This window comes from Dreissena polymorpha, chromosome 13 (assembly GCF_020536995.1).
Source record: "Dreissena polymorpha isolate Duluth1 chromosome 13, UMN_Dpol_1.0, whole genome shotgun sequence".
Lineage (NCBI taxonomy): Eukaryota > Metazoa > Mollusca > Bivalvia > Myida > Dreissenidae > Dreissena > Dreissena polymorpha.
Genome location: NC_068367.1, coordinates 8,903,641 through 8,929,576, shown reverse-complemented (window position 1 = coordinate 8,929,576; position 25,936 = coordinate 8,903,641). Strand labels below are relative to the sequence as shown.

The 25,936-nt window shown below is 35.8% G+C and overlaps 1 protein-coding gene across 5 annotated transcripts in view; it reads right to left on the bottom strand.

The window, feature by feature from the left end:
* Nucleotides 1-25,936, bottom strand: part of LOC127855132 (phosphatidylinositol 4,5-bisphosphate 3-kinase catalytic subunit delta isoform-like) — a 123,835-nt gene that overhangs the window by 35,945 nt on the left and 61,954 nt on the right. For 4 of the 5 annotated variants that reach the window (XM_052390516.1, XM_052390519.1, XM_052390518.1 and 1 more), the window contains exons 14-17: nucleotides 21,197-21,250; nucleotides 19,438-19,452; nucleotides 3,590-3,784; nucleotides 1,433-1,557 (exon numbers count right to left, since the gene is read on the bottom strand). In XM_052390516.1, coding sequence (XP_052246476.1) covers nucleotides 1,433-1,557; nucleotides 3,590-3,784; nucleotides 19,438-19,452; nucleotides 21,197-21,250 — 389 coding nt within the window. The remainder of the gene's footprint in view (nucleotides 1-1,432; nucleotides 1,558-3,589; nucleotides 3,785-19,437; nucleotides 19,453-21,196; nucleotides 21,251-25,936) is intronic. The other variant, XM_052390521.1, reaches the window with a different exon arrangement.

Below are 25,936 nucleotides of genomic sequence, written 5' to 3'. Positions count from 1 at the left end.
AATCATAAAAACCAACCTGTTGGTCCTTATTTAATGCCTAGTTAAATCAAGATGATACATTCATTATGCTTATGCCCCACGGTTGAAACCTGGTCGCTATCATTTAATTGGCCCATTAAAAAAGTATTTGTAAAGGAAAAAGAGAGTAAAGCGCCTTTGAGTATGAAAAGGGCGCTAAATAAATGTGGTATAAAAAAAAATGTTTAATATTAGGTAAAGGTGATGTCAGGTAATGTGAGCATATCGAGTGTTGAATGGTAGCAAAGTAAGCAAGAATTTTGACACTCTGAATTAGTCCATTAGTCAATGCAAAGATCAAAATGAGGTTGCACAATGTGAATGTGTGGAGACTGTTCATAGGTATTAATGGTAGACAAAACACACCATTTTTGTTAACCAAGAACAATCACCTACTGAACAAGTCTAAGAGGAAAACTAAGCCAATGTCAAGGTCAGGTTTAGGTCAGGTGATGTTTGTTGAAAATGTTGAAAGATGGCCAATTGCCCTATGCCTCTCAGCAACAGTATATGCCAAGGCTGGGCATACAACAGTATATGCCAAGGCGGGGCATACAACAGTATATGCCAAGGCGGGGCATACAACAGTATATGCCAAGGCGGGGCATACAACAGTATATTCCAAGACAGGGCATACAACTGTATATGCTTAGGCGGGGCATACAACAGTATATGCCAAGGCGGGGCATACAACAGTATATGCCAAGGTGGAGCATACAACAGTATATGCCAAGATGGGGCATACAACAGTATATACCAAGGCGGGGCATACAACAGTATATGCCAAGGCGGGGCATACAACAGTATATGCCAAGGCGGGGCATACAACAGTATATGCCAAGGCGGGGCATACAACAGTATATGCCAAGGCAGGGCATACAACAGTATATGCCAAGGCAGGGCATACAACAGTATATGCCAAGGCAGGGCATACAACAGTATATACCAAGGCGGGGCATACAACAGTATATGCCAAGGCGGGGCATACATCAGTATATGCCAAGGCCGGGCATACAACAGTATATGCCAAGGCGGAGCATACAACATATGCCTCTCAGCAACAGTATATGCCAAGGCAGGGCATACAACATATGCCTCTTAGCAACAGTATATGCCAAGGCGGGGCATACAACATATGCCTCTTAGCAACAGTATATGCCAAGGCGGGGCATACAACATATGCCTCTTAGCAACAGTATATGTCAAGGCGGGGCATACAACATATGCCTCTCAGCAACAGTATTTGCCAAGGCGGGGCATACAAAACTACCTATATAAAATAACTATTTTTGACCACCAATGATGTTAAAACAGTGCCAGCAAGCAAGAAAAACGTATATCAGGTTAATAAACATGAAAGCACAACATAATATTTATTTAAACTAAAATTGCTTTGAAAATTTTATATTCTTACCTCAGTTGTTGCAGACAGTCAACAGCATACTTGCGCACATTTCTGTCGGGAAAGTTGAAATCTAGAAGCTCCAATGCAGAGTCCACAGAGATTCGTTGAGGCCACGTACTCAGCAGAACCAGCATCTGTGGACACCCATTGGAAATCAAGGGTAAACAAGGGCTGTTTGTAAAACATGCATGCCCACCATATGGGCTGTCAGTTGTAGTGGCAGCCATTGTGTGAATACATTTTTTGTCACTGTGACCTTGACCTTTGACCTAGTGACCTGAAAATCTATAGGGGTCATCTGCCAGTCATGATCAATGTACCTATGAAGTTTCATGATCCTAGGCGTAAGCATTCTTGAGTTATCATCTGGAAACCATTTTACTATTTCGAGTCACTGTGACCTTGACCTTTGACCTAGTGACCTGAAAATCAATAGGGGTCATCTGCCAGTCATGATCAATGTACCTATTAAGTTTCATGATCCTAGGCCTAAGCGTTCTTGAGTTATCATCCGGAAACCATCTGGTGGACGGACCGACCGACCGACATGTGCAAAACAATATACCCCCTCTTCTTTGAAGGGGGGCATAAATATAACAAGGGCTGTTTGTAAAACATGCATGCCCCCCATATGGGCTCTCCGTTGTAGTGACAGCCATTGTGTGAATATGTTTTTTGTCACTGTGACCTTGACCTTTGACCTAGTGACCTGAAAATCTATAGGGGTCATCTGCCAGTCATGATCAATGTACCTATGAAGTTTTATGATCCTAGCCATAAGCGTTCTTGAGTTATCATCCAGAAACCATTTTACTATTTCGGGTCATCGTGACCTTGACCTTTGACCAAGTTATCTGAAATTCAATAGGGGTCATCTGCGAGTCATGATCAATGTACCTATGAAGTTTTATGATCGTAGCCATCAGCGTTCTTGAGTTATCATCCGGAAACCATTTTACTATTTCAGGTCACCGTGACCTTGACCTTTGTGTGGTGACCTGAAAATCAATAGGGGTTAACTGCGAGTCATGATCAATCTACCTATCAAGTTTCATGATCCTAGGCATAAGCGTTCTTGAGTTATCATCCGGAAACCATTTTACTATTTCGGGTCACCGTGACCTTGACCTTTGACCTAGTGACCTGAAAATCAATAGGGGTCATCTGCGAGTCATGATCAATGTACCTATGAAGTTTCATGATCCTAGGCATAAGCATTCTTGAGTTATCATCCGGAAACCATTTAACTATTTCGGGTCACCGTGACCTTGACCTTTGACCTAGTGACCTGAAAATCAATAGGGGTCATCTGCCAGCCATTATCAATCTACCTACGTTGTTTCATGATCCTAGGCATAAGCGTTCTTGAGTTATCATCCAGAAACCATTTTACTATTTCGGGTCACTGTGACCTTGACCTTTGACCTAGTGACCTGAAAATTATTAGGGGTCATCTGCGAGTCATGATCTACCTATCAAGTTTCATGATCCTAGGCTTAGGTGTTCTTCCGGAAATCATTTTACTATTTTGGGTCACTGTGACCTTGACCTTTGACCTAGTGACCTGAAAATCAATAGGGGTCATCTGTAAGTCATGATCAATCTACCTATGTGGTTTCATGATCCTAGGCCTAAGCGTTCTTGAGTTATCCGGAAACCATTTTACTATTTCAGGTCACCATGACCTTGACCTTTGACCTAGAGTGAAGTTTCATGATCCTAGGCCCAAGCGTTCTTTAGTTATCATCCGGAAACCACCTGGTGGACGGACCAAAAGACGGACCGACAGACCGACATGAGCAAAGCAATATACCCCCTCTTCTTCGAAGGGGGGCATAACAACATATCTAATTGGTCAATATTTAAAGTTGAGACTTTTTTTAAGATCAATAAGTGTTAAAGTAAGACGTCAAATACAGGAAACAGTAGGGGGTTGGGCAGTTGCAGGGGTATTTTTTCTAGGGCTTAAGAAAAAATCTCTCTTTTTGTAAGTTAAATAAGCTTCTAACAACTTTTGTTAGTAAAATTAACCTGCAACAATAATTATCTCCCTTTGCCTGTAAATGTGCGTGGTTTGAATTGGATTTAAGCAGACAATATTTATAACAAATATATGTTTTTCACTGTTTAAAAAATTTCAGTGCAAAAACATTAATATGCATTTACCTTAGAGACATCCTTATGGCTGCTCCATTTGACTGAGCGCAGAACCAGGGGAAGACACTCCGGATGTTTCTCCCGTATCTCAAGCCTGCTCAGCCACACAAGCTCCTTGTCCTGCTCGTGTAGTGTCTCCGACTGGCACGAGTTCACGAGTATCGTCTCCAATATCTCCAGCATGCGGGGCGGGATGTTCCAGCCCTTGAAATAAATTGGCGGTCAATAGTCTGAGTCGGCTAATTCTTTTTTGTAATTCCATTAATTTATTTCCATATTAAACATAATACCTTTTGCATATAACATATTCTATTTAAGATACACAAAATTAAAATATATGTTTCACTTTTTTTTAAATTAATAACAGTACATGGCATCTATGAAGAATATTGTTGGTGTGAACAAATGCAAAAAATGGTGTCAGTTTCATACATGATTTAAATGGTAAACTATAAAAAAAAAATTTGGGGACCTGCAATGAACCTTTGGGAAAATGTTTTATTTTTAAATTAGGAAAATAATAAATTATGGTGCATTAATTTTAAAGTTATATATAAATTACCAGTAACTTCACAGCAAGGGTAAATTGTTTAAAAAATCAGTTTATTCTTTATAATTGCCTTTGTTAGATGGTTGTCAGTTACTGGCATTAAGTGCTGGTTTATATTAAATGACCAGTACAATTCATTTGCCTGTTTATTGTAAAGATTGCCTGTGTAAGACAGTTGTCAGTTATTGGCATGAAGTGCCGATAAACCACTCAGTTTAGCTTATCTTTCCAATATATTCAGATTACCATAATTACTTTAAGTTTTCGGACAGTTTCCGAAAATAATTATTTTACTTCGTGCCCAAAAAATTTAGGTACGAAAAATATTAAAAAATTACAGGTGTCCGAAAATTAAGAGACAAAAATTAAGGTGTCCAAAAATTGTAATTAAATAAAAGCAATACATAGATGTACAATTATTTTATTGTGATTTACTCTCTTTTTTTTGCTTACAAAACATAAATACAACTTCACAGCTTTGCTAACTCTTGCATGAAATCAGTGTTGGACACTAACGGGAGTCCAGTAGTCCGAGACACGTGGACATGAGACTCAAACTGCTTGTTTGTGTGTCAAGGAAGTCCGTCGGACAGGTGGAAATGAGACTCAAATTCCAGTAGTCCGAGACAGGTGGACATGAGACTCAAACTCCTTGTTTGTGTCAAGGAAGTCCAGTAGTCCGAGACAGGTGGAAATGAGACTCAAACTCCTTGTTTGTGTGTCAAGGAAGTCCGAGACACGTGGAAATGAGACTCAAACTTCAGTAGTCTGAGACACGTGGAAATGAGACTCAAACTTCAGTAGTCCGAGACACGTGGAAATGAGACTCAAACTTCAGTAGTCCAAGACACGTGGAAATGAGACTCAAACTCCTTGTTTGTGTGTCAAGGAAGTCCAAGACATGTGGAAATGAGACTCAAACTCCAGTAGTCCGAGACACGTGGAAATGAGACTCAAACTCCTTGTTTGTGTGTCAAGGAAGTCCGTCGGACTCCTACAAAATAATTCTGTGAATTATAAAAAAATCCCTTCGTTTATTTGTTCGTTTCGCAAAATCAGAATGTCTGCTCAAAGAAAATTTTACTCAGAATAATCATTGTCGATCACTGTCTATAAAAACTTTCAGTTTCATATGTTTATTGTCAAATTTAAATTGTAATAATTTAATATTCACCCTTTATATACCGCAGAAGGAAGTTTTTAATACGAAGTCATTACCTCACACTTCTACCACTGTTTGAGAGATGTAAGAGTTCTTCTTAAAAAGGAAGATTATAGACAGCCGGTCTATTGTTAGTGAAGAGTGTTCAATCAAAACTGGAGCTTTGTCACAGACATGACGACTACCCCCACATGCCGCATTGACACAGAATATTTTGCATGTTGTCTTCACAAAAAACAGCGGACACCATGCTCAATTTTTAAAACACACTCAGTGACCCCATGACCTAGTTTTTGATCCAGCATGGCCCATGTTCAAACTTGGCCTAGACATCATCTATTTACAACTTCTTACCAAGTGTGGTGAAGCTGGGATGAAAAATACTTAAAATAGAGAGCGGACACCATGCTCAATGTTAAAAAAGGCACTAAGTGACCCCGTGATCTAGTTTTTGACCTGGCAAGACCCATATTTTAACTTGACCTAGACATCATCTAGATACAACATCTGACCAAGTTTGGTGAAGATCGGATGAAAACAACTTGAATTAAAGAGCGGACAATAAATATGGACCGACAGACTGACAAGCTCACTCCAATATACCCCCTAAACTTCATTTGTGGGGGTATAACTAAGTGATGTCTGAAGCACATAGAAAACAAGAACAATACCATAATTTGTACTATGCACTTGAATAAGTATTTTTCTGTTTTCCTATGAAAACCCCAGTCTGGTGAACAAGTTTGTTGTCAGAAGATGCATTTTGTATACTTATTATTGTATTATTATGATGAAAATACTTTGTCAATTTTATAGTGTATGTAGCAAAAAAAGAAATTATAATTAAGAGTTTTAATCAAACGACTTGGAACGCAAAGGACCCCAGTCTAGTAACAAAATCGTTCAATAGAAACCCTGTTCACAGTGCTCTGTCATAGCTAACACACATGCACCTAGCAAGAGTCCATATTAGATCAAATGAGCACAACTTGCTTAAAGTGAGCTTTTGTGATTACATTTTGCCAATTGTTAATCATCGTTCCTGCATTGTCTGTTGTCCAAATGTACATTATTAACACTCTAGAGAATATATTTATTTCCAATATTCACCAAACATTGTAAGAAATCGGTATAAATGACAATTGGGTAAATTACAAAACTGCGTTCAAATTAAATAAAATGTTTCTGAACTTTTAAGAAGTTACATGTTTACCCAATCCTCACGAAACTTGATCAGAACGCTTTTTCTAATGGTATATCTGCTGAGTTTGAAAACAGATCAGGACTACTGCAAAATATGAGTGTCAGTGGGCTTAGACATTATCCTTATGCGGGTGTTATGAAACTTTGTGAACAATCTAGAAATCAAATGTTTTGCCAAATCATAATGAAACTATCACAGCAATTGTGCTCATGATATTTCAACTGAATTCAAAATTGCTTCAGTCCATTCCAAAAGACGACTTAAGGTGAAAGTAGTTTAGGAAAGGATTATATAGAAGTTATTCTTGTTGATCGTTTGGCTCGTCCGAAGTTTTAAACGTTTTTTTAAATAATCCCCTTGGTTGAAAAGTGGCCCCTCCCTGAGGGTTTCTTGCTTAATATGTTTGGAGCAAACACTTTAAAAATGTCTTCTCTAAAACCGCAAGGCCAAGAGGTTTGGTTTTTGGCATGTATCATTTTATTCTTGTCCTCTACCAAGTTGTTTTTTTAATATCATCCCTTGGATAAAAACTGGTCATGCCCAATGATGAAGAAATGTATGAAGACTTACATATTCAAAAAAGTTTTCTCTCAAAACGTTAGGGCAGGGAATTAGTTTTTGTTTTAACATCGTATTCTGGTCCTGTAACAACTAAGTTAAAATCATCCCTCTTGGGTTATAATTGACCCTGCATTTCTTGTCTAATTATATATATTTAGTGAAAACTTTGAAAGTCTTCTTTTCTGAAACAGCAGTGCCAAGAGGCTTGTTATTTTGCATTCTTAGTTTTATAGTAGTCCTCTGCTACAGTTGTTCAAATCATGTCCCTTTAGGTAAAAACTTGCCACAGCCGGGACTGAAATTATTGATGAAGACTTGTGTAGTTAATATCGATAACTTCAAAAATCTTCTTCTTTGAAACCGCACGGGTCAGAATTTTTATATTTGGTGTGTAACTTAAAATAGTTTTCCTCTTTTCTTTTAATAAGTTATCTCTTATAATTTGTCTGGGGTCAAAAACTAACAACAAGAAAGTCTGTTGGACTCTTTCAAAATCATATTTGAATTCGCGAGATCAGAATGTCTGAACTTTTGAACATCCGAAAAATATGCCACTCATCATTCTGCTTAAACACATCGACAAAATATTTGTTAAATATTGGAATCTTGTCACAGTGCTTGTGAGTAGTGATAGTTAAAACTCTCAAACGCTGAATCAACCCAATCTTGATTGTTTTTTTTTCTCAGATACTTTCGCTTAAAATATAGCTTTCGCTAAACAGTGTCTAATCACTATAAACAATCATCACAATACCCGTAATTGTTTACACAATGCACATTTTACGGTCCCAATGCACTAAAGATGGGAACGACAGTGAATCAGTTGTGCGTAAATAACCCCATACCACTAGCAATCGATAATGTCAGGGGCTTTGTTGCAGTTTGTTGGCTTTGTTTTACTATGTTAAATTTATGGGGAAAATGTATAAAGCAATGGGCTGTAACGACCAATCCCTAGGATCAACAAGCAAGCATATATATAAATATATAAATGCATTATAAACAAGAAATGTGTTTGTGAAACACTATGTCCCCATATATTTGACCTTTGACCTTGAAGGATGACCTTGACCTTTCACCACTCAAAATGTGCAGCTCCATGAGATACACATGCATGCCAAATATCAAGTTGCTATCTTCAATATTGCAAAAGTTATTGCAAAATGTTAAAGTTGGAGCAATAACACAAATAAAAACAAACAAAGCAACAGACGGGGCAAAAACAATATGTCCCCCACTATAGTGGTGGGGAACATAAAAATAATAATTTTTTAAACTTACAATAATTAAATTAAATATTAATGGCATTTGTTAAATAATTTTGGAATCTAAAATAACAAATGACAACAAATATTGAACAGCAGTCACTTAGAACTTCGATCTGAAACCAAACATGAAAGACAATTAATCAATTTATGGTTAACATGTGTTATTACCCCCCAAAAATACGGTATATAGTGTCATAATTTTTGGACTACATGACGTATAATCAGACTCCTAAATTTCAGAAGAAGAGAGTCCAAAGAACTCCTTACTCAGAATAGTTAGTGTCTAACACTGATGAAATGATAAAGAAAAAAAAGGTAAAAACATAAAACATTCTGCTTCCTTAATAGGACGAAAGTGTTTCAAATGCTATTGAGTGAATCAATTGTTGTCTACTGACAGCATGTTTGTTTCAACCAATTGCCCGAATGTTATGGTCCATTGCCCTGAGGAATGCATCTACCAGTTTTTATGACCTTAATCAGGTTGTAAAAAAAACATGATTGAGGTGCCACAAGATAAGCAAAAACAAGGCCGGAGTCTGTAGAATAGCGCTGTAAAATATACTGTCCGAGAATTAAGAGACATTAATTATGGATGAAAACCCGTAAGTCCAAAACTTTAGAGTCACAAAAAAATAATTATTTTTGCATAAAAAGAGTGTCCGAAAAATCTTAAGAGTAATTACGGTATGTTGAAACTAGAGCTTTGTCACAAACATGGCTGAAAATCACTCCCTACTTTGTCACAAGAAAAGCAGCCATGCCTAAGGCTAATTTCAGGGCATTAAACTAAACTAAATATAAATGGATCATTAGGTGTGAACAATCTGTCCTGCATATCTACATTTCATGGTTATGATTAACTCCTTTAAATGTTGTTAGAAAAATGAGTCTCTATAGTCGTAACAAGTTAAAAGATAACACAACGCTGGACATAGGGTGATGATCACTTTAGTTCAAACTGTGCCCTTCTTTTTCAGATTAACTAGTGCAACAATAGCAAAGATTAGAAAATATTCTCTGAAGTAATTGGAGATAACTATTCCGTAAAAAGTTTGAAGAAAATGGCTGCAAAATGGTACAAAAATAAGTTGCGCACATTTGAGTGTGACAGATAGATGCGCGCACACATAGAAAAATTGACAACAGCAATTTCTGTATCCCTAGGCCTCTCAGTGGTGGATAATAAATACAATCATATGAGAAAGGATACCCATGAACATATACCAGATTAATCGTAGGAGTTAATCACAAACACATTAACACATGATTATTTTAAAAACATATATTCAAAATATGTTAACAATAGAAATTAGTTTTTCATATTAGTTTCAACACATCAACAAAATTGTACGATTATTCCATACTTTATGATTATCCATGTTTCCAATATAATTATGGTTATTTTTCAAGTATTTCTTCCTCAAAAACATGTAAAATTTGAATTCCCTGTATATTAGCATTTGGTCATTTTGCTATTATTATACTAGAATTTAAACATGGATGTCACAAAAATTGATGTGTAGTGCTACAAAGTGTCTGACTGGAATTATACATTGTTACAGTAGTGACAAATATTCCTTGATGTTGCAAGCAGTTATATGTAGCAAATTGTATCAATAAACAAGAGCTGTCACCATAGGATGACATATGCCTCCTATAAACTCTTTGATAGAAGTTATGAGCATTTTTCGAAACCTAAACGCAGATTTTGAAACCCAAACACGGACCCTAAGTTCAAGGTCAAGGTCACAGGGGTCAAAAATTGTGTGCATATGGAAAGGCCTTGTCAATATACACATGCTCACCAAATATGAAGGTTATATCTCAAGGGACATAGAAGTTATGAGCATTTTTCAAAACCTAAACACAGATTTCGAAACCAAAACGCGGACCCTAAGTTCAAGGTCAAGGTCACAGAGGTAAATATTTGTGTGCGTATGGAAAGGCCTTGTCAATCATGGTTCAAACAGAAATCTCAAACCTAAATTCAAGCACTTTTCATGGACTTTTCAAGGCCAAATTTTCATTTTCAAGGCCGAGAACTGTACGTTAGTTTCCTTTAAAAACTGCATTTTCAAACCAGATTAACATAGTAAATATCGTTTTTTATTTGCTCAAACACATTACACTTATTCCACAATAACTCATACATGTTATCCATCCTTAACTCAATGAGTCTCACATATGTACAGTACAGCCAACGCGGCACAAACATAATCCGCGGCTACGCCACGGCCAGATTATTAGTATGCGGCCGCCGAATCGTGTGTTCACGCGGCGTATCGCCGTGGCAATCAGCATCGATCCGCGCAACGACGCAGAGTCTGTATTAACCTCGCGTAATTTAGCGGAGTAAATCCGCCGCATACGTACGCGTCAGAGCGAGTGAAAAGATATCCACCTACATGTACATACATGTATGTGAATCGTAGAATTAATTACGCGCAACTGTTAATGTTTCGTTCGATTATCATTATTAAATTTGTAATCCGAAACACACTTCAGAATTTTAATGCTAACGCGACCTTTGGCAAATTCTAGCGTCAAATAAACAGTGCTAAAATATCCTTTGTTTCATAAAAAGCGCGCGAAAATTATGCAGACATGTAGAACGTTGTTTGGAAAGTTTGGGTGTATTTTGTGTTGTATAAATACATGAACATCACGTCAAGCGTAAATCGCGTGTTCAGTTGAAAAAAAAGCCCCGATTAGACGTTATTTCATCATCTCTATGAATAGTAACACATGCCAAAATGTATTTGATACTTAAGGAAATATCGAGAATGTTTGTGTATCGTAAATATTTACCAGCATTTGCTTTTAAACTGGAATATACAGAATTATCGGGTAATTAGTAGCGATATTAACTGTATAATATGAACAAAATCAAACGTGTTTACATACACATATTCAAACAATAGTTATAATAAGCTGATAATTAACAAAACAACAAATACGTCGTCACCGTCTTGATTATTGATGTGGCTTCAAACTGCTAATTTTCTCAGCTTAAATATAATAGCAAAATCAACATGCAATTAATTTATAAATCCACCATATGCTGGAGCCTTGACCACTTGTATGTGCAAAAACATAATTATGTGACATTGTTTATGTGTGAAATACATACACTACGGGCGGGAAACAAACTTAATTGGCCAGACACATTAACTATGTTTACATGTATATGCTAATACAATCCGCGCACAATACATTTATTATAATTTTAATTATTATTCTAATTGTTCTTTCAAAATTTGTTAACTACATGTAACTAAAAAATTTAAAAAGATTTTTTATTTCATGATGCGCATCGACTCGGCATCATGTCGCGGATCGCGGCATGCCTCGGCGGACAGATGCGAAGTTTCGCGGCGAAATGCGACTTGCCGCCGCCTACTGACGCGGCATCCACTTGTTTCCCTTGCCGCCGCGGATCGCGAAATACGTTTGTTCCGCATTGGCTGTACTGTATTTACTTTTAAAAGTTATTACAAACAAACACATTGTCTCTTTCTATGCTCACATCAAACAGACTAATTCATTACATTTGAACAGCAGTCAGTTACTATAACATTTTGTCTTTAACAGAATTGATTTCCTTTTCCAGTTCTTCCAGCTCTCTCCTCTTATTCAGTTAACCACCCTGGTTTGAAACGACACTTCCCCATCCCTGCGTTTTCACTAGCAAAAATTGATCACAATGGAGAATCTCTGACGTAGTACACATAATCTGTGACATGTACACAACGTTTCGTACTAAATAGTGTACGAAACTTATATTTCGTATTCAACTTTTTTTGCGCAAAGGAATTTATGATAAATTTTCATAATATTTCCCTTAAGAACGATTTAAGTAAAATAATTAAAGCCATGATAAAAGTAATTTGAGCATAAATAAACATTTTCAAGGCTTTTTTACATGAAATAAGCACTTTTCAAGCACTTTTTCAAGGCCAACCTTTGTTCAAGGGCTTTTCAAGCCTTGGACTCGTTTTCAAGCACTTTTCAAGCCCTGTGCGAACCCTGTCAATATACACATGCATACCAAATATGAAGGTTATATCTCAAGGGACATAGAATTTATGAGCATTTTTCGAAACCTAAACGCAGATTTCGAAACCTAAACGTGGACCCTAAGTTCAAGGTCAAGGTCACAGGGGTAAAAAAATGTGTGCGTATGGAAAGGCCTTGTCAATATACACATTCATACCAAATATGAAGGTTATATCTCAAGGGACATAGAAGTTATGAGCATTTTTCGAAACCTAAACGAAGATTTCGAAACCTAAACGCGGACCCTATGTTCAAGGTCAAGGTCACATTGGTCAAAATTTGTGGGCGCATTGAAAGGCCTTGTCCATATACACGTGCATACCAAATATGAAGGTTATATCTCAAGAGACATAGAAGTTATGAGCATTTTTCAAAACCTAAACGCAGATTTTTAAACCTAAATGCGGACCCTTAGTTCAAGGTCAAGGTCACAGGGGTCAAAATTTTTGTGCGAATGGAAAGGCATTGTCCATTTACACATGCATACCAAATATGAAGGTTATATCTCAAGGAACATAGAAGCTATGAGCATTTTTCAAAACCTAAACGCAGATTTCGAAACCTAACCGGGGACCCTAAGTTCAAGGTCAAGGTCACAGGGGTCAAAATGTTTATGCCTATGGAAAGGCTTTGTCCATATACACAAGCATACCAAATATGAAGGTTACCTCTGAAGCGACATAGAAGTTATGAGCAAACCTAAACGCAAAGTGTGACGGAATGACGGACAGACGGACGCTTCGATCATTATATGCCCTCCTTCAGAGGCACAAAAATAGGTCGCTGGGGTGTGGCCAGTGTTGACTTGAGGTCTTTATTTTATCAAAGTTTGTAGAGAACCACAAAAAATGTTATATACCAATTATTAAACCTTTGTGCCTTGTGGTTTCAGTTAGAAAGATTTTTATTTAGTTAGTTATATTATTTAGTTATGTTGTAACATTAGTCTCTACACAATTTAATCCCCAGCGCATGGCAAGCTTTGATTAATTATTTAATGAAACTAAAAAGAGGGCTTATACTGTAAAAGCATTTATTTTCCTCAGCATGAAATTTCGTCATTTAAAAAAAAAGACTATTTCCCCAGCACTTAAATTCGCAATTTCTGATATTGAAAAAATGCGTCAGTCAATATCAGCTTTGTTTGTAATACATGTCCGTAATAAATCGCAGTTTTGCGGGTGCAACAAATCGTGGTTGGGAAAAGGGAGGACACTTGGGAGTCCTGTTTATCACATGCCAATTAAAGTCTTTTGTTATCAGGTGATATTAATGGGCCCTTATTATTGTATATTATTGACAAGTTCATTGATATGATCAGCAGATAATTAGAACAAAATAACTGTTTACAAACAGTTGAAACAACGAAGCCAGTTGCCAGTTAGTCAACACCCTTGAAAAACACAATACACACAATGGAGAATAAAGTTATTAACAATAAGCGCTAATAATTACTATTCTACCTAAATGAATTCAAAGCATTCGATACAGCTTAACGTCATCCGTGTTTTACAGCAATGCCATGTGTCAGTTAAGTACACTGTGTAATGTGCACCTCTTTGTGTCTTAACTGGATTTATCTTTACTATGAAACAGAAGAAGTATGTAAGAGTGGATTAAATTGGATTTAAATGTCTCATGCCTACGGTAATTTAGTCTTAACTTTGTTTAACCATTAAACCTAGGATATAATTATTCGTAGGGATCTTGAATGCGTCACTAAGTCCACTGACAAATTAGATAAAAATTAGAGCCTGACGAATAATGGTTTCACAGTTTACAATTATACATAACAATTATAACACAGCTGGATGTTCGAGTTTCAGACATGTAAAGTTTTCCTTATAAAGGCTCTTGCCCTCATTATAAAAGTACAGAAAAGGTTAAAAAGGTGGGATAATGTTTGTAATGTTGAATGCATGATGATAACAAGAGCATCGCATAACGGGTGCCAAACTCGGCTGCGAAAGCTTGTCAGAATTTTTTTTTTTTTTTTAGAGGTCACAGTGACCTTGACCTTTGACCTAGTCACCCAAAATGGGTGTGGCGTGTAGAACTCATCAAGGTGCATCTACATATGAAGTTTCAAAGTTGTAGGTGGAAGCACTGTGAAGTTAGAGGCAAAGTTAAAGTTTTATATTAGAGGTCACAGTGACCTTGACCTTTGACCTAGAGACCCAAAAATGGGTGTGGCATGTAGAACTCATCAAGGTGCATGTACATATGAAATTTCAAAGTTGTAGGTGGAAGCACTATGATGTTAGAGCCAATTTTAAAGTTTTATATTAGAGGTCACAGTGACCTTGACCTTTGACCTAGTGACCCAAAAATGGGAGTGGCGTGTAGAACTCATCAAGGTGCATGTACATATGACGTTTCAAAGTTGTAGGTGGAAGCACTGTGATGTTAGAGGCAAAGTTAGTTTTATATTAGAGGTCACAGTGACCTTGACCTTTGACCTAGTGACCCAAAAATGGGTGTGGCATGTAGAACTCATCAAGGTGCATGTACATATTTAGTTTCAAAGTTGTAGGTGGAAGCACTATGATGTTAGAAGCAAAGTTAAAGTTTAATATTAGAGGTCACAGTGACCTTGACCTTTGACCTAGTGACCCGAAAATGGGTGTGGCATGTAGAACTCATCAAGGTGCATGTGCATATGAAGTTTCAAAATTGTAGATGGAAGCACTTTAATTTTAGAGCCAATGTAAAGGTTTTAGCACGACGCCCCGACGGCGATGAGGCTATGACAATACCTCTGAATTTTCTCCGAAAACAGCCGAGCTAAAAATGGCCATCTACAACTTCATATCTCATGGAAAAATGCATGCAATTTTACATGTTAACAAGAGATGTGTTTGTCAGAAACACAATGCCCCCTACTGCGCCGCTTTTATTTATATACTTTTGTTTTTGATTATATCCCTTTAAAAAATATTACTTCCCTTATAAAAATGATATGTACCTGCCAAATGATAAATAGAAATTATCTCCCTTAAAAGCTTGTTACTTCCCTTGGATTAGTTTAATTTTTACCTTTGATCTCGAAGGATGACCTTTACCTTGACCTTTCACCACTCGAAATGTGCAGCTCAATGAGATACACATGCATGCCAAACATCAAGTTGCTATCTTCAATATTGCAAAAGTTATTGCAAAACTTTAAACAAAGTTTAAAGTTTTGGGACAGAATGACAGACAGACAAACAGGCCAAAAACAATATACCCCAGATCATTCCATCCGGGGCATAACAAATTTATGATAAAACTTTAACAAAGGTTTAAGTTATAGAAAAGAAAAATACAATGATATTTGACCTTTGACCTTCAACACTAAAAATGTGCAGCTGCGCGAGAAGTAAGTAAGAGATTGAATGGAGAAATGATTATTTTTTTTAATTTTGACCTTTGACCTTAAAGGACGACCTTGACCTTTCACCACTCAAAATGTGCAGCTCCACGAGATACACATGCACGCCAAATATGAAGTTGCTAAGTTAAATATTTAAAAAGTTATGATAAAACTTTAACGAAGGTTAAAGTTATAGGAAAGAAAAATACAATGATATTTGACCTTTGACCTTGAAGGTTGACTTTGACCTTTCACCACTAAAAATGTGCAGCTGCAGGAGAAGTAAGTAAGAGATTGAATGGAGAAATGATTTTTTTTTTTAATTTTGACCTTTGACTTTGAAGGATGACCTTGACATTTCACCACTCAAAATGTGCAGACCCACGAGATAAACATGCATGTCAAATATGAAGTTGCTGTGTTCAATATTAAAAAAGTTATGATAACTTTAACAAAGGTTTAAGTTTTAGGAAAGAAAAATACAATGATATTTGACCTTTGACTTTGAAGGATGACCTTGACCTTGACTTTTCACCACTCAATATGAGCAGCTACATGAGATAGACATGCATGGTAAATATCAAGTTGGTATGTTCAATATTGCAAAAGTTATCAAACTTTAACCAAGGTTAAAGTTATGGGACAAAATGACAGACAGACAGACAGGACAAAAACAATATACCCCCGATCTATCGATCCGGGAGCATAAAAAGTGTACAAGAACGTCTGTCGACAAGTTTGTGTTGATCCCAGTTGAAAAGCGGGCATACCATTTCTTAGTTTAAACGTAGTGCAATAAAAATTGCGAACACAAAAATTATCATATTGAAAGGAACAATTCTTGAAAGAATGAATGTTGGAAAAGTGTAGGAAAACACCTGCAAATAAGTTTGGGTGGGGACAAGGATTACATTCTAGCAATCTTTCTAAATACTATCTCTTATACTACACAAGGATATCATGAACCTAATATCCATGTTTAAACCATCCAATGAATGGAAAATATTGCCTGAGTAAGGCTGTTGGAAAACTTATAAATTCTCATATGTATCATTGCTGGACTATTGAGTTATTTTTTTTAGAATATGCTGAATAATATTTTGCAAACAAAAAACAATGATGTTATTATGTTATTTATATGATAAAAGTGATAATAACTATACAAAAGCAGTTGAAATTCTTAAATGTTGCACAATTCTAAAGTCATATCAAATTTACTGTTTATGAAATATTAAAATTTCAAATAATGAGAAAGGAAATATAGATCACAGTTTGAGTTAGTTGTTCCTTGATAACATATTACTTTTTTTTATTTTTTCATATTTTAAAAAACATTGTGCAACTTAATTTGGTTTAAATGTAGTAGGTTTTACCTAGCATATGATAAACTCAATGTTAAGATAGAGTAGCACATACATACCGGTAAACAATTATCTGACAAAAGCATCTGTAGCTACACCAAAAGCTTGGTAGGGAAATTGAAATATTCTGTTATATTTCAAATACACATCAACAAAAGTTATAACACATCATTTGTTTAATTTATAATGATTCTGGCTGTACCTTTGTTAACAAAGGGTGTTGGGTGGTGAGTGACCAAGACACTTAAACACTATCCATATGTCATCAAACAACATTTTTAATCAGTTTGACAAAAACAAAATTCTAATATAATATATATATATATATATATCTTTATATATATCATGTTGTTTTTTTTGTCAAGTCATGGAGAATATTGTTCTTTATTATAAAAGATTTTTTTTTGTCAAAGTGACAAAAAGTGTTGTTATACCGGTATGACATATTGATAGTGTTTTAGTGACTTGGTGACTTGTCAACATGAGTCTTTAAGCATTTTTTTGCCATCAAATACTTGGTGTAAATTCATGAATCCCTCCAACATCATTAAAAAAAAATTATATTTGAAGAAAAGGAACAAATATCCATTCATTTACAATGCATTATAGCTTTTGTTGAGAATATATTGGCAGTGTCCGACAAATTTCTTATTTTTCAGGTAGCCCACTGGGCTACCAATAAAAATATGTGGTAGCCCATAAAAATTTTCCTACAAAATGATAAGAGGCAGGTTTTCATCTTGATTTAATTTCTTCATTTACATATACATAATATGTATACATACATATACATAATACAGCAAGTAGTCTGATGTACACAGTCAATATCGTTAATTAATGTTACAGTACAGGCACCGTGTACTTAAATGCAAATGTACCAAAGAAAATCATATACTACATGTAGATATTACATGTATGTGCACATGTATGTGTACTTAAATTCGGACAGCACGTTAAATTGGAAACGTAAATAAAGCGTTAAGATGATCAATACGATTGACTCGTATGGTGTTAATTAATGCAACTGCCCTTTTTAACAACAAATACCGAATTTCAAGAAATCAAGAGTATTAAATCATTTATTTACTTGTGTCCGACTTTAAGTACTGTCCGAATGTACGTATTTCATCCGTATGTTACGACACTTGTGTGCAGTCAGTATACAATACAATAATTGTTCCAATAATGAAGGAACTGATACAGTGTAACGGTAACGATACAGCGTGTTTACATTATATTTTATTAAGAGGAAATGTCAATGCCAAATAATTCGCGCGATACCCCAGTACTTTAGTTGAAATTCACAACAAAACTTTTAATGGAAATTAAATAATCTCAATGTTGTACCCACAAGGAAATTCTTATTTACAAATAAATACACTCATGCCAATTTTTGCGCGCTTTTTATCTGGACAATGAAATTCATTTATTAAATGTAGAATTTTGTTACCTAAAATAGCTCTACACAACGCGTGCAAACCGTGGCAGGTGATTTACGCATCTTGCAATTGAACGGTCCTGATTGGGAGCTTATTTCATCATATCTTTAATTAGAACCATATGCCGAAATTCATTTGACACTTTAGAAAATTTCAAACGTTTGTGTTTATGACTCTTATCGTTTATATTACCCACCCATAATTTGGTTTAAAAAATATAAATTGGGCATATATGGGATTATTGATTAACAGTCGATTAATCCAATTATTAATTGACAATGCAAACTAATTAGCAGGTGTTAACCGCGTTCACACCGTTGTTATTAATATTCATTTTCGGTTTCGTTACCGTTTTGAAGAATCCGCTATTGTTTTGATTTATTTAATCTTCGGCGTCCTTAGATATTTAACGACATCAAAAACGTTGTCGCTATTACTCATTGTTGCGGTTAACAAAGAATTCCAAACTGCGAAATGATGTTGCATCATGTGCGCCAACTATCCATCCGGCTCTCATTATATTATTAGCAGACGACAAATGTTGATTCTGATTGGATTATTAAAATACACTGATACTGTTTACGACATTACCGCAAGTGATCGGTGACTGATTAGATTATTGATTGCACTTTGTTATCGGATTATAAGCAATACACAGTGTAGAAACACATGGTCAGCGTGTTTATTCTACGTATGTCTGTCAATAAAACGGGCTACCGCTCTTATAGATTTATAGTAGCCCGGCGGGCGTCAGCTGGAAAATTTCAGTAGCCCGATAAAAAATTTCGGTAGCCCCCGGGCTCCGGGCAATGGATTTGTCGGACACTGATATTGGTAAAGGATGACCCTAGATAAGTTATGATGCAGCTTTATTGGAGCGTATGTAAGTCAATAGACAAACCTTTCGGCCTGAGCCCTGCAACCATAATATAACATTCAGACTGACAGCAATCTTAAACTGGGTTTAATGCATGTGCATTAAGTGCATTAAGGTTAGCCTGTGCATTCTACACAGGCTGATCAGGGACAACACTTACTGCCTAAACTTGATATTAGATAATAAGATTTTCCCTAAGAGAGTTCCGTTAAACTAACAAGAGCAGTACATAACAGGTGCCACGCTCGGCTGCGAAAGCTTGTCAGATTTTTTTTTTTAGAGGTCACAGTGACCTTGACCTTTGACCTAGAGACCCAAAAAAGGGTGTGGCATGTAGAACTCATCAAGGAGCAGCTACATGTGAAGTTTCACAGTTGTAGGTAGAAGCACTTTGATTTTAGAGCCAATGTTAAAAACCTTAACAAAATGTTAAAGTTTTAGCACGACGCAGACGACACGAGGAGCTGGCTATGACAATACCTCGGGTTTCTCCGAAAACAGCCGAGCTAAAAATACCATAAAAGTTCAAAGTGCCATCCCTGATAAGAGTGTGTGGACTGCACACGATAATATGGAAATACACTATGCAAATGCATTAAACCCCATTTTTCCATAGCAAGGCTAATATATAATATGTTTATGTAACCCATATTGTCTCATCAAGTGCTGTTGAAAAAGTATCTGTCCTAAACAACCAAATCAGTCCTGGTTCAGGCTTAACTAGTGAAAACATTGTAGTAGTTCACTTGTAATATTCACTTGTAATGCTACAGCTTGAAATGTTTTGCCCAGAAGAGACCAACAGACCCAAGAGTATAAGCAAATGCTTGCAATGCAGTTCTATGCAGTAATTTGCACTGAGTAAGTTGGCTTAACCATACTATATCAGTGTGAATCATATTTTAATGTGTTTACAACTTAAAGAATTTAATATGCGAATGATTTTTCCACAAACGTTACAGACAATGAGCAGTTAAGAGCAGTGCTTGACATTTTGCATCTATATAACATGTACCAGTATATTACTTTAGAAAACTATCAATAAATGTAAGAACTTAACTTTGAGATGGAACAAATTCCTTGCATATTTATGGACAAACATTACTACCACAAGGTTAATATTGATAAATAGTCAGTCAAAAACCTTTTTTTCTCGAAATTAAACATTTTACAGGATTTGAATATGTGATGACTGCATGCCTGATTATTAGATACACAGAAAACATAATATGTATGAGCCTAACCCTGTGAAAACACAGCTTAATGAATATGCGTAAAGTGTTATAATAGATTAACCTGTGCAGGCATATCAGGCTTGACTTTCTGCAGAGCCAGGATTGTCATTTACAAGAGACTTCCCTTTAAGACAAATTCCTTTGAAACCGAAAAAGTTGTCACTAGTTAGCCTGCGCAGGCTGCACAGGCTTCTGAAACAACACTTTCAGACATTCATTAATACCTGTGTTTTTTCCCAAGAGTAAAGCTCATATATTTTTTAATTGCTGGATCATAGAAGAGGCATGCAAATATTAATATTTTCAGTCCTTGCATACAAGCAGTTGTTCTGAAAATATTCCATTGAGAACGTTCAGGAGCATGCAAGGCCATGCTACATGTGGTCAGTTTGATAAGCACATTAAATCACATTCAAGTAGTACTCTAACATACATAAGACATCCTTAATTTCTAATACACATTCAAAAGAACTTTTATATATCAACTGCATATTTTTTTACATAAATTGTGATACAAGATTATACGTCTTTCATGCATAAGTACATACAGGAGATCCCTGGGTTCCAGGTGGCTCCATGCAGTCTGCAGCACACTCAATGATCTGAAAAACAACATCTTATTATCACATCAACTCTTTCCTTTTTAAAGAGAAAAGAATTAGCATTGTAAGTATAGACCATCCAATAAACAACTCAAATTGAAGGGCACCACAATGTAGCATTGTTAGTATAGACCATCCAAGAAACAACTCAAATTGAAGGGCACCACAATGTAGCATTGTTAGTATAGACCATCCAATAAACAACTCAAATTGAAGGGCACCACAATGTAGCATTGTTAGTATAGACCATCCAATAAACAACTCAAATTTAAGGGCACCACAATGTAGCATTGTTAGTATAGACCATCCAATAAACAACTCAAATTGAAGGGCAGCACAATGTAGCATTGTTAGTATAGACCATCCAATAAACAACTCAAATTGAAGGGCACCACAATGTAGCATTGTTAGTATAGACCATCCAATAAACAACTCAAATTGAAGGGCACCACATTGTAGCATTGTTAGTATAGACCATCCAATAAACAACTCAAATTGAAGGGCAGCACAATGTAGCATTGTTAGTATAGACCATCCAATAAACAACTCAAATTGAAGGGCACCACAATGTAATAATGATCACATTTTCATCCCAATAATATTTGTCAAATAAATTTAGAATCACAATAAATTGGAAAATGCCTTCATGGTTTAGTTCCTACAGAAACTAAAATATTTTTTTATTGGTTGATAACGAAGAGATATTAAACTAGAAAAGATTCGAATATGCTTACAATGATTCATTTAAAAAAAAGCTGAGTAAGTAAAATTATTAAAGATTTTTTTGTCAAATACTTTAAATTGAGCACACACAATAAAAACAAGCTTTGCACTGATTTATTGGATCAAATAACTCTGAAAACAAAATAAGAAGACAAAAGGCTGTAAGGGGCTCGTCTGGGACCCTAAGGTACTTAACTGTTCTGTGCAGGTTGTGCTCCCTAGGTCTCACAATATATACTTGGTGACAAAGTGATTTTAAGTTTTATTAAACAATACGTCCAGAAGTCCAAGTGTAGAAAATAAACATGCAGTGTTTACAATATAAACAGTTTATTATTATACAAATGAAAAATACGCATCATTGCAACAATACATACATGTATTATTTAATAAAGGTATCATTATACAAATAGCTCTCGATAGTATATATGTAATCTAGTAGGTCTTATTCACCAATTGTAATGGTGCTACTTACTTACAACAATATATGAAATAAACTGTATTGGACACGTGTTTTTAACAAACACATTCATTTTCAACTCAGTCTAAATATCATATCATTACTTTTTTTCAAATATTCTTAAAATATTTACTGATGAGTGGGTTACAAATCGGATTTCTAGTGTTCAAATGCTTTAACCAGCTATAGCCAGATATGGAAAACATGGTAGCCATATTTTTAAAAGGACAGAAATCATACCTTACTCAGCTGAAAAATCAATACAACAATTTTCAGACCAAATTTCATGAATATGGTATTTGAAAATAAACTTGGTCTGAGGAGATGACTCCTAAAGAGTGTTCAAAAGTGTTTTTTTCATTTGACACAGTTTTTTAGGGTTTAACACCATGTGACCATCTGGTGGTGTGTAACCCGTAACGGTCATGTTTGTTTACTTCCTTTAAAACATATTTATAATTTTGAAAGTTTATACGTTATACAAACAATTCCAATTATTGCCATAAGTGAATTCAACAACAATGAACTAAACAAGATGTATTTTTACTGCTGTTTTTATCCTTTCACGGATCGGTGAACGTTTTATCCAAGATGACATATTCCCCACCCACTTACTTCAACAAGGGTCGACTATTGATGTTTCATATGGACAGTTGGTATTTTATGAAAAATTTGTTACTTCTTATTCTACAACAGACAGAAAGAGAAACACTTTATATCGATGTTGTAACACCAAACATCAACTTCCTATATTATTATTGCTTTGTGGTGACGTTCATCCTTGCCCTGGGCCATCTGATCAGGGGAGTCGTTCTTCTCTAACATCCGACCAGTCGTGTGCATCCATTGACAGCCAGTACAAGGTGTTTAGGAATCGTGGCTTACATTTCCTTCACTTAAATGTCAGAAGTTTGATCCCCAAGCTAGACAAGATAAGATTACTAGCCAATCGTACACGTGCAGCTTGTATATGTCTTACTGAGACATGGCTAGATGATACAGTTTCAGACTCTGAAGTCTCCATTCCAAACTATGTTATTAGGCGGCACGACAGGAATCGACATGGTGGCGGGGTGTGTGCTTATATTCGACAAGACCTAGCCTTCAACCCTAGAGATGACATGACGAGAAATGATCTTGAGGCCACATGGATTGACATTTTGCTACCTAAAAGTAAACCAATACTTTGTGGCACTATATATCGTCCACCAACACAACTGAACTTTTTTGAAATGTTGGAATCTTTGTGTTCAGAATTTGTTCATGTTGAAAATGAAACCGTCATATTGGGAGATTTTAACGTAAATGTTTTAATCAAATGTTCTCTGGTTGACAAACTATTATCTTTTAAAAATATATTTAATTTGACACAACTTATTCAAGAACCTACTAGAATTTGTAATACTTCATCAACATGCATAGACTTAGTTCTTGTATCAGATAATGATTTAATTTCTCATTGTGGAGTCATTGATTCATCAATAAGTGACCATTGTATTGTTTATTGTACACGCAAGAAATTAAATATGTCAATTGGTAAACATTACAATGTACACACCAGATCATTAAAAAATTACAGTAAAGAAAACTTTGAACAATGTCTTTTATCTACAGACTGGAGTAGTGTCTTACTAAGTGACAATGTCTCTGTAGCTTGGGATAATTTTAAAAGTATATTTTTATCTGTTCTTGATGGCATTGCACCTGTAAAAGAAGTTAGATTTAAACAACGCACTCAGCCTTGGATTACTCCTGATATTTTAAATAGTATCCAGGCAAGAGACGAAGCTTTTCATGTATATAAGATAAATAGAATGGAAGAAAGTTTTAATAATTTTAAGGAGTTGAGAAATAAAGCTCAGTCACTTATCTGTAAGGCCAAGAAACATTATTTTTCAGATAAACTGGAACAGTATAAAAACAATTCTAAATCTCTCTGGGACACACTTAAGAAGTTAGGTCTTCCCACTAAAAAAGGGAACTCTTCATCAAGTAGCATAGGGCTTCAGATTGATGGGCAAATTTCCTTTGACAAATTTACAGTAGCTGAAAAATTTAACTCATTTTATACAACAGTTGCTTCTATACTTGTTGAGAAACTTCCAAAAAGTTTTAATAAGTATGGCAAGAATTTTGTAAGTAATTATTACGCTACTAAAGGTGTTGTGCCAAACAGTTTTTCATTTTCCATTGTGTCTGAAAATACAATTTTAAAGCATACACATAAATTAAGTGCTAATAAGGCCTCAGGTTTGGATGGCATTCCTGCTAGATTTGTTAGGGATAGTGCTTCTTTCATATCTTGTCCCCTTGCTCATATTGTTAACTTGTCAATCATACAGGGTTCTGTTCCTGATGACCTCAAGTCAGCGAGAGTTATTCCCCTCTATAAGAAAAGTGTTAAGACTGAGGTTGAAAACTACAGACCGGTTTCGATCTTAAGTATCATTTCAAAGATCCTTGAAAGAGTAATTTATGACCAAGTTGAATGTTACTTGAATGACAAAAAGCTTCTGTATAGCTATCAATCAGGATTTAGGCGTGGCTATTCTACAGACACCTGCCTTACCCATATATCTGATTATATTCGTTTTAAGATGGATGAAGGTAAGATGGTTGGTATGATATTGTTAGACCTACAGAAGGCCTTCAATACCGTCAATCATAGTATTTTAATCATGAAACTTGAGGCTATTGGTCTCCATAGTGACGCAGTCAGGTGGTTTACCTCCTATCTCTCCGATCGCCATCAGGTTGTTGACGTATCAGGTACTATGTCCTTCGAGGCCTCCATCTCATGTGGTGTTCCTCAGGGCTCCATTTTAGGTCCCCTTTTATTTTTAATTTATGTGAATGATATGGCCGCTGTGGTAAGAAATAAAATTTTACTTTATGCTGATGATACTGGCATCCTGGTAGCTGGTAAACACATTTCAGAAATTGAATCCATTCTTTCTAGCGATCTCGTTCTTATAAGTGAGTGGTTAGTGGACAATAAACTTTCCCTACATCTTGGTAAAACAGAATCTATATTGTTTGGCTCAAAGCCCAAACTAAGGTCAAATTCTCAGTTAAATGTCTCTTGCAATGATGTGTCAATTACTCCATCAAGTTCTGTTAAGTACCTAGGTGCTGTATTGGACCAGTTCCTGTCTGGTAAAACAATTGCTAGATCAATTATTACAAAGGCAAACTCAAGGTTAAAGTTCCTATACAGAAATAGTAAGTTCTTAACATTGCACACCAGAAAACTCCTTGTCATGTCTCTTATACAGTGCCACTTTGACTATGCCTGCTCTTTTTGGTACCCTGGTCTTATTCAGTCACTTAAAAATAGGCTTCAAACTACACAAAACAAGATGATTAGGTTTGTTCTGAATATGGATAACAGATCACATGTTGGTCAAGAACAGTGTTCACATTTAGGTTGGCTGCCTGTTTCAAAAAGAGTAGAACAGATCATACTTTGTCATGTACATAAGATTAAAAATGGTCTTGCACCA